The 10,395-nt window shown below is 29.0% G+C and overlaps 3 protein-coding genes across 4 annotated transcripts; 2 read left to right on the top strand and 1 right to left on the bottom strand.

The window, feature by feature from the left end:
* The first annotated feature begins 1,479 nt into the window (after positions 1-1,479).
* Positions 1,480-3,133, top strand: mRpL46 (mitochondrial ribosomal protein L46). The gene is made up of 4 exons (XM_018508536.1): positions 1,480-1,753; positions 1,948-2,307; positions 2,482-2,624; positions 2,726-3,133. The coding sequence occupies exons 1-4, from the start codon at positions 1,696-1,698 to the stop codon at positions 2,996-2,998; spliced, it is 834 nt and encodes a 277-aa protein (XP_018364038.1). The 5' UTR covers positions 1,480-1,695; the 3' UTR covers positions 2,999-3,133.
* Positions 3,134-4,763: 1,630 nt separating this feature from the next.
* On the bottom strand, positions 4,764-6,369 carry LOC108761793 (probable 18S rRNA (guanine-N(7))-methyltransferase). 2 transcript variants are annotated; one of them, XM_018508518.1, is made up of 5 exons: positions 6,274-6,369; positions 5,894-5,931; positions 5,626-5,804; positions 5,080-5,506; positions 4,764-4,925 (listed from the first exon to the last, which is right to left on the bottom strand). In XM_018508518.1, exons 1-5 carry the CDS (start codon positions 6,310-6,312, stop codon positions 4,781-4,783), a joined length of 828 nt encoding a protein of 275 aa, XP_018364020.1. In that variant the 5' UTR covers positions 6,313-6,369; the 3' UTR covers positions 4,764-4,780. The 2 variants fall into 2 exon arrangements, with proteins under 2 accessions (XP_018364020.1, XP_018364027.1); XM_018508525.1 differs by lacking the exon at positions 6,274-6,369 and having other exon boundaries at positions 5,626-5,790; positions 5,894-5,909.
* Positions 6,370-7,835: 1,466 nt separating this feature from the next.
* On the top strand, positions 7,836-9,134 carry LOC108761783 (DNA repair endonuclease XPF). Its single transcript, XM_018508505.1, has 4 exons — positions 7,836-8,021; positions 8,090-8,263; positions 8,377-8,517; positions 9,072-9,134. The coding sequence occupies exons 1-4, from the start codon at positions 7,947-7,949 to the stop codon at positions 9,132-9,134; spliced, it is 453 nt and encodes a 150-aa protein (XP_018364007.1). The 5' UTR covers positions 7,836-7,946.
* The last annotated feature ends 1,261 nt before the right edge of the window (positions 9,135-10,395 follow it).

Below are 10,395 nucleotides of genomic sequence, written 5' to 3' on the forward strand. Positions count from 1 at the left end.
TATATTTTAAAGAAATGTTGGATTTAAATTTTTATCCATATAAAAAAAATTGAAAAGGTATACATTTATAATAATATATATACATTTTAAATAGTTTCATAAAAGATCTGCTTCAAAAACATAAAAAGTCGGTGCTTTAAAAATACAACAGTACTATTTCAAAAACACAAAAAGTCGGTGCTTTAAAAATACAAAAGTACTGTTTCAAAAACACAAATTCACTGCTTTAAATGCATACATTTACGTTTTTGAAACAGTACTTTTGTATTTTTAAAGCACCGACTTTTTGTGTTTATTTTGTGAATATTGCGTATATGCTTTTTTTAACGTAAAAGACAAAATATCGTGCAAAAAGTCTTCTGATATAGCATTTATGTACGCGAAATTCACAAGAATCATCCGTTTATGATCGGTTAAATTATAATCCTAAAACATTTTCCTTATAAATTTTGACCACAATTTGGCATCTCCAACTACGTCTTGCACAGCAAGCCAAGGATTTACATTTAATTATTCTACCGTATATGGCATTTCCAATTATTATGAACTCAATAGCAGACAAATATTTCAGTTGCCAATAAAACTTGCATATACGCACAATGAGAGTTCGTCACAGAGCATGCGCACAACAGTACAGTTCGTACATATAGCGCTCATCGAGTCGATATAACAGATTTCCTAACCTGAATAGTCGTCAACTTTAACGTTAAATATCTCGGTTCGCGGGGCAGAGCGACACTTTTATCTGCCAGATTCATTCGTTTCGTACAAAAACGCATCGATTGAGTATATTTTTATCAAAATTTGAGATGAGCGGGCTATTCATAGCGTTTTCGGCCCGACCGGGTTTGCACCAACCTGGGTTGGATTAATCTTTCCTATTGGTTGCAAACCCGATCGGGCCGAAAACGCTATTAATATTTACCTTTTTCTGTAAAGTTGATAATATTTGAGTAAAAAATTATTCAAATCTAATATTTTGCAATTTTTGGGCCTGCGCACAATAGAGGAACAAGAATTAGATATTAAGATTTCAACCTATCAGAAACCGTGTATTCCGATGTAATCAGTTTCTGATAGGTTAAAATCTTAATATCTAATTCCTGTTCCTCTATTGTGCTCAGGCCCTTTCGCAGCGGCGAAGACGGCCGACTCGATGCCGGTAGGTGTCTGCTTGGTCATTGGTGGGAGTACAAGTGGTGGGGCTGGTTTTCCGTGTTGCCGGGAGCCAAATGTGCATCACTGATACTGATGTATATACTGATCGTATATTTCACACATTACGAATGTTCGATACCTTACAGAATACTAGAATACTACTTTTCGCCTATAAAATACATTTCCTAGATTATTTTAAAAGATATTAATTATGTTATAAATCGTGAAAGACACAGATAATTGCGGTGCGGTGATCTATCGAACGACGATATTGCGATTCTCGAAGTGTCGGGTGGTCAAGATATCGAATCGATCATAACGATCACCTTTGTTAGGTTAGAATTGTTAGAAAGACCAAAAGAGGGGCTAATTCTCTGATTAGGTTATGAAATAACTAATAATATAAGGTTTATTTTCTGACTGAACTAGTAAATATCAGTAAACACTTTCGGAACTTAAAGTAAGATAGATATATGTTTGACGAAAGCGAGAAAAAGAGTTTAGGTGCAGTCTTATGCAAAAATAAAAAACACTAAAATGTTCAAACAAATTTTCCGATCTGTCAGATCGTATAATTTAAATCAGATTTTACCGGGTAAGCAAAAATGATTGGGTTTTTTTCTTCTATTTAAGTATTGGACAATATTAATTTAAAAAATTGGCAACTGAGCAACTCTAGTATTGTTAACCTTCAATTGGACTATTAACAATTTAATATTATTTAGCTATATAACATGTCATCTATAAGATATGCACTAATATCTTATAATGTTAAATTTTTTTATGCAGATACATCACAAAAAGCTGCCGCAATATATCTCAATATCATTCAACATCGGGATACTCAGACGTTTAATACTATCACATCTACGAGAAAATGGGATTTATACAGTGCTGTTTGTTTAGAACGTCATCCAGTTATAATACAATCAATGGGAGAAATGGAACTGAAATTTTATAATATGTTGAAAAAAATTGAATACGAAACTAGTTTAAAATCTGATCACGAACTGAAAAGAGAAAAAAAGGAACAAAAAAAGTCAAGCAGCAAGGAAGAGACAATAGAGACCTTGGTACAAACTGCACAGGAGTTTGAGGATAGCAGTCAAGAGGAATTAAACAATTTTAAATTTGCGCCAACAATTACGAGTATGCATTAATTTTCTTTTCATAATACAACGTAACAATTTATAAAAAAGCAGAATATATGTTTATAAAATAAATCATATATAAATCTTTATTTCATGAATCATGAAAGAAATTATTTTATGATTTTAATATTATTTTTCTTATAAATAATTTATTTGCATACATTATTTTTAGAATTTGATGAACAAATTGTAACGTCAACTTTAAAACGTAAATTAGACAAAAACTTGCTTTTACTAGTACAACAAAAAGTAGGTAATTTACATTATTGGATACCTCCACAAGGTATTCGAAAAGAAGGAGAGACAATGAGACAAGTACGTTTCCAATTTTTTTGTACAACTAATTTGATATGTATGAATATTTCAGCAAGGACTAAAAAAATATGATTTGGTTAAATAAAATTATTCTTTTGCAGACTGCAGAGAGAGTGTTACAAGATGCTTGTGGTGCAAATATTAAAGTAAAGTTTTATGGTAACGCACCTATCGGTTTTTATAAATACAAATATCCCAAAAAGCTTTGCGAGCAAGGAAGTTACGGTGCTAAAATATTTTATTTCTTGGCAAAATATATAGATGGAGATATTACCAATAATGTACAGTATCAGTGGTTGGATAACGAAGAATTAGAAAAAGTTTTACCTAATGAAGTACAAAAAAGTATTTCACAATTTATGTCATTTACTTAAAAGATAATATCAAATATTAAACTTATTCTTTGTTCTCTTACTGTTAATGTAATCTATTTCTAGTAATATTCATATTATTAAGAATTCCTAATATTAAGATAAAAGAACGCATATGAGGAGCAGATTTTTAAAATGCGTTTTGTCCAAAATTTGTAATTTTCAGAAAACGAGAAAGAAACTACACACACAAAATTATGCACTTTACAGAAAATAACATTATGCCAATCAGTAGGAAGTGACATATTAAACAAAATTGCTAAAAATGTTAAACAAATGCATTTTATTTGTTTGTAATTAAAAAACATAATGAACTTGGAAATGTCTGTTTTTTCAGCATATAAATTAATGATGAAAAAATGCTTTCTGAACATCAAAGTAGCTTATAATATGACTCTCAACATTGAACACTATGCCTCTAACTAAAAAAAATGAAATTTTGGATAAAACTGATTTTGAAAGCTGCTCCTCATATATATATATATATATATAATGAGATAGCGGTGTTTCTGATAAACTAATAAACACTATTGGTTCCACTATAAATTTATTGCTCTTGGATTGAAAACTATTTAGTAGAAAAATCATTATTAGATCATGCCTGTAGTTATTGTAAAACAAGGTTTTAGACTTTGGATGTTTTCAAGAGATAAGCATTTAAACCTTGTTTATTATTTAATAAATAAATATTTGGCAATAAATTCTTCATGTAATGGTAGAGCAAGGTCGTACTAATAGAAAAATACGGGATATGTTGAATTGTTTAATTACAGAAGTTAGATATGATGATCGTAAAACTATAAGACGTGGAAATCATAATATGAAATAACCAGGGTATTCCTAATATGAAATAACCCATGCTCTTATGTTATAATGAAAATCGTTGCTAAAGTATAAATGTTATTGTACAATAATAAAAAAGACAACCGGAATGAACGTCGAGTGTCTGCGATGCTTGATTTTAACTATCTGAAAACGAGTTCTGGGTATAATCTATCGCATGCTCATTTTTCGTGCACGCTGACTGTTTGTTCGTATTTTAGAAACATTAAATAAAATTTTTAATTGCAATACTGGTATACTTTGCGTTTCACTATTGATTTCTCAGTTTTATTATCGCATCTCATATTAGAAGCACAATTTCTTGACTTTGCGATTTGCTTACTTTTTATATTTTTTTAATTTTCAAAAAAATGGAATTTGAATTAAATTTTATTTAACGTTATTTTAAAGCTTATTAAATTCCCTTTAAAATGACCTAATATTTTTTTAAATTCTGCCTATAGACCAAGCATTTACCCAAAACGAACTCGGTATCTCATAATAGGGGCCTTTATATATATATATATATATATACGCACGCACACGCATAAGTGTATTTATCATTTTCATTGCCATAAAACACTTTAATAACTTTGAATTATTGTAAATAATATAAAGTACTGATAACATTTTAATTAATTCTTGATTGTCTCTATATTATCAATCTAATATTTGAAAATAAACATGATAGTTTCTTTAATAATAAAGATGTGTTCAAAATATTTTTTGTTCAAGAATATTTACATGAAATACATAAAATTTAATAATTGACTATATGTAAATGTATTTATTGGTGTATATATATATATTTTTTTTTAACGCCTCTTTATTATTAAAGAAGCTATTATGTTTGTATTATTTTCAAATATTACACAGATAATAGACAAAAATTAAAATTTTATGAACTTTATTATTTATAATTATTCAAAATTATTAAAATGTTCTTTGTTAATGAAGTACATCTTAGAATCGACCAGATCTCTTTCGTCCAGTATATTTAGAACTATCTCTAACTTCTTTTCCTTGCCGTCGTCGTCTTTCTTTCTTTTCTAGAATCCATTCCCTACTTTTCTTCAGTGGTTTACCTCTGGCTTTCTTTATGTATTCCCTATAATATAAAATGCGTTAAAAAATGATTATTTTTGGAAAGTTAAAAATATAGTTTTAAAATATTTTAAAAACATTAAAAAATAATTGCAAATTACAAGATAATAAAGATTGAATAACAAGTTAATAAAGAATGAATAACAAGAGATTTAAACCTTCTAGAATTAGCGACAGTTTGTCTATCTTCGTTATCTATTCCTAGTGCCTTTGGAAGAGGAGCAGCTCCCCCAGTCATTAAAACTAAGAACATTTTTTTTGCTTTTGTGCTATTTGGAAAATCAACGATCACACCACCAAAAAAGCCAGCTTTTGTAGCTTGTGCTGTGATTAATTCAACTTGTTCACTGTTCTCTGGATAAAATTGTAGTACTGCTCTTGCGTTCCTTGATAAACATCCATACAATGTTGAAAAGAATTGATATAAACGTTTCATAGGATTGTGTAAAGCTTTGCTTGCATAACATAACCATTGAAGTGCAGAGATACTAATAGCTCCATCAAATGTACCAGCTTTAAATGGCAATCCTTGACCTACATCTCCCAGAATCAAGTCACCATCTATTTTTCTTTCAATAGCTACATCTAAAATAATATATCAATATATGATTTTATATACATATATGCATGCATTTAACACTACATGCCATAGAAAATATTGTTAAACTATATCAACCATATCATATCAAAATTAAAATATTTACCAAGCATAGCCGAAGAAATATCAACACCTATCCATATATGTCCCTGATCTTCCAATACGCTACCACTAAGGCCTGATCCACATCCGATATCCAAAAGTAAGCAGCTCTGATCTTCAGGTAACAAAAGAAGTTCTACAGCACGTTCAGACATGTGTATTTGGATTTCTATCATACGAGAACTCATCAAAAAAAGGATATTATTACATAGATTTTATTATAAAGATGCAATAGATGTAGGTACATAATTTGTATAAAAATTATGACATACCTTAGAGTATATTTATTAGCTTCTTTTTCATCATAATACTGTTACAGAAAAAATGGAATTAGCTTCTTCTTTCATTTATTAAGGGCTACTTTCACCATCATGGTTTAATTACTAAAAATTGTATTACGGCCACTTTCACCAAGCTCAGTTAACTTAACCAGCCTAGTAACTGTAATGAAATAGTTCTATCTCTTTCTATTTCATCACAGTTACTAGGCTGGTTAAGTTAACTGAGCTTGGTGAAAGTGGCCCTAATACAATTTTTTAACTTTTTATTAATTATAAATTAAATTACTTTTTATTAATTATAAGTTAAAAAATATATAAAGTCAATGTAAGAGAGTTTACAATGTAAAATCTCAATAAACTTTGCAACTTACCACTTCAGGTGGTGCCATAAGCTCTGGACGCTTAGACATTTTAACTGATAATATTTATTCGTTTTTTAGTTCAATTTTTATTTTCTTTTATATGTTTTAAACTGTGTTTTGTTCCATTAATGATTAAATAACAATTAATCTCTAATAATAAAAATAACTTCGATTAGCATTAATATTATTGTATTTTTTATATTTCTAATTCACTCATAAGATTTCTAATTTGATAAGTTAATATTTTTTGGTAATTATACAGTTTAGCACAATCACTTCAAAAATCAATAGATCATAGGTTTAGGATCAATTAGGTTTATTCGATGCGTTTTTGCATGAAAGAATTTGGTAGAAATAAGTGTCAGATTCTTTCGTTTTGAGTGAAAACGCATCGAACGAGTATATTTTTATTAAGATTTTAGGTAGGGGGGCTTTCTAAATAAAATAATTACTCTAACCTCAATAGTCGTCAACTTTAAAGCCCGATATACACGATGCTAAAAATCGGTCCGAGATCTCGGACAGAGAAAAAATTAACAAATCACATTTGAACAACTTGAACACTATACCATTGCGATTGGTCAATTCTTTCTTCATTCGAGATCTCGGACCGATTTCTAGCATCATGGACACAAGGCTTAACGCTTAATATCTCGGTTCGAGGAACAAAGCGACATAAGGTAAATTTTCACGAGCTGCTCTAACCGGCTATTTTAGCGACAAAAAGGATCACGTGATCAAAATGGACATTTGATATTCGTCAATTTTGACCACGTGATTCTTTTTGTCGCTGAAACAGCCGGTTTGAGCAGCCCGTGAAAATTCACCTTTATTTTTATCAGATTCTTTCATTTCATGCAAAAACGTATTGAATAAGCCTAATTTTATTAATTTTTGAGGTAATTGTGCTAAATTGTATGTACCTTTTTTTTCAATATATAAACAGTATTTTTAGTAAATGCACGTAATCTCGAACACATAAAGGTCTAAACACAATGCGGGGCAATAGCGATAACCATGGTGGAATTGGTGGAAGCAGAGAGAAACCTGAGAGAGGACATGGCGGCCTTTTTCGCGTGACAGGCGAAATCGCCGTACGCTAGCGACACCAACATCAATTTTAGAAATTGATGTGAACTACGTATCACATTATCGACACTATCGATAAAATCGTCGATAAATTGTACTCTACATCAAGAAACTGAATAAAGATGATATTGATATAAAAAAAAATGTTTCTTTTAATCAGATGAGGTGTTTTTTATAGATTTTTGGGTACTGAAAACGATACCGCAAGTTAATTTCATTAACACGTCAGATTTCGAAATAATTGGAGTTCAATGCGCAAAAATGACTCTTTTGTGATATAAATGTCTTATTTGTAAAAAAATTAACGTAATGTTGAAAGTGTAATTTCATTTGCAATTTCAAGAAGTAAATGTATTTTTCATCCTCTACAAAGTCTTTTAAAATTTCTTTTTATTTCAATATCTTACTGTTTAGTCACGTTATGAAGGATTCAAGTACAGAATCTTTCTAAGATACTAAATTTTTCGCCTTTTCATGGAAAATCAGACGATTGTTTGGCTTTTGCAATTCAATCAGATGATGCTAATCAGGAAAATGCGCGTAAAGGAGGGAAGCAATCTGAAGCCAAAATAATTCCAAAAGTTATTGTCGATATGAGAGAATTTAGAAGTGAATTACCAACTATTCTGTATATGCGCGGTATAAAAATTGAACCAGTGACATTAGTGGTAAGTGAAATATATAAAAGTGTATTTTGATATAAAATATTGTTTCTACATGGTTTATAATGTTACAGGTTGGTGATTATATTTTAACACCAGAAATATGTATTGAGAGGAAAAGTATATCTGATTTAATTGGTTCTTTACTTCCCGGGAGATTGTATAATCAAGCAGTTTCTATGACAAAGCATTATGCTAAACCTATGCTTCTCATAGAATTTGATCAAAATAAACCATTCTGTTTTCAGGTATCTAATTTTATAAAAATAACTTAAAAATGTATGTGTGTACACAATTTTCTTCATATAATTATAAAGAATGTATATACATATTGTTATATAATATTTATCTATTGTTTTAGGGAAATTATTATGTTAGTAAAGATCTTAAAAGTAGTGATATAATGGCTAAACTGCAATTATTAACTCTTCATTTTCCTAAACTAAAAATTGTATGGTCTCCTTGTCCACATGGTACGGCGCAATTGTTTGAAGAATTAAAGGTAATATACACACACATATATATATATATATATATATACATATATATATATATAGAGAGAGAGAAATGATTTTATATATGTTATATAAGTAATTATATTATAGATACTAAAGTTATGTTTGTAGCAAGGACGAGATCAGCCTGATTCAAATGTAGCTGCTAAAATCGGAGCAGATGAAGATATAGAAAACAAACACACACACACACACACACACACACACACACACACACACACACACACAAATATTGATAGAAAAATATAATCCTCACATCCAAGATTTTATAGGTAAATTACCGGGTGCACATTCGAAAAATTTGCGTGTTCTATTAAATAAAGGGAAATCATTAGATCATCTTATCAAGCTATCACAAGTACGTAAAAACAACAATTAAGAAATTTAAATTCTTTATAATATATTTTTTTCTTACAATTTGTAAATAAAAATATTAAAAATTAATAATTTTTCTATAAATAGGAAAAACTAAAAGAAATACTTGGAAATAAAAATGATGCTGAATTATTATATAAAGCTCTACACGAAAAATGTTTAATAGATGAAGGTCTGGGAAGTAGCAAAGTTTCTAAAGTACGTGGTAAGAGATTTTTCTCTAGAGTAAAAAATAATGTAAAATATATATCTTGATATTTTTAATACATTTAAAATGTTAATAAGAAAATGTTATTACAATTTGATAAACATATTTTGTAAATAGTAGTTATTATGTCATCTTTGATACAAGTAAGAAAATGTATATATAAAAAGCAATATAGTAGATAAGTTTATTAGATAATAACCGCTGTGTGTACAAAAGCTTAATACATAAAGATGTAATATTTATATTTCACAAAATGAGTCAACAAAAAATTTATTGATAGAATTTCGGATAAATTTAGCTTCTATTCATAGAAAATTCTTTATAAATTACACCTCAAAATTGTTAATGCATTATTTGTTTCAATTTAATTGATATATCTTTTCACTATTACTTACATTGCTTCAGTAAGATTTTCAACATCACTTTCTTCATCGCTGTTACTAGTTGCGTCAAGATTATTAATATGATATAATATAATATTGATATGATATTGATATTGATAACTTATAATACTTATAATACTTATATTATTTATAATACTTATAATTTTATAATTTAAATTTTATAAAGAATTTTATTAAAGAATAAATTTATAATCTTAAGGATATAGAAAATTAAAAATATATATATAATTTTACTTATTTTAGATCATTAAAATAATTATGTAAAAAAGTCCTCTTCTTTTATCCGCATAACCTCCATGTGTTTAATATAATTTGTACGAAACTCTGAAATAAAATATCAAATAAGAAATGATTAATTGGCGTTCAACAGATAAAGCAAGTTTTAAGTTATTCAAGCATAATTGACAGCGATTTCAAAACAATATGAATGGCTACAAAGATTTTATTAATTTTATTTCAATGTGCTAATTTTTCCTTAAAGAAAAATACATTAAAAAATATAGAAATAAAACGATCCCTGAAAGGTCACAAATAAGTTGTACTCTTTTACTTTTGCACATTGTTTAATTAATAAATACTATACATATATATTTCACTTATGTTTGCAACGCTTGCGAGTATCATCTTTGTTGCTTATCAAACAGGGATGAAATTAAGCACGCAAGCATTGCTAATGTTAAATGGAACATATCTATAAAAGAATAATTTTATTTTTAAATTATGACTTACTTTATTGGGCCTCGCGGCCTTCGCCAGTCTTCTACTTGGAGGCATTGGCATTCACTGCGTCCACTTCCACGCCATCCACGACTTCAGCATGTTCCGCTGCTCCCATGCCATCCACGGTTTTCGCATGTTCCGCGGCTCCCGCGCCATCC

Source organism: Trachymyrmex cornetzi, unplaced genomic scaffold, assembly GCF_001594075.2.
Source record: "Trachymyrmex cornetzi isolate Tcor2-1 unplaced genomic scaffold, Tcor1.1 scaffold1095, whole genome shotgun sequence".
In the NCBI taxonomy this organism is placed as follows: domain Eukaryota; kingdom Metazoa; phylum Arthropoda; class Insecta; order Hymenoptera; family Formicidae; genus Trachymyrmex; species Trachymyrmex cornetzi.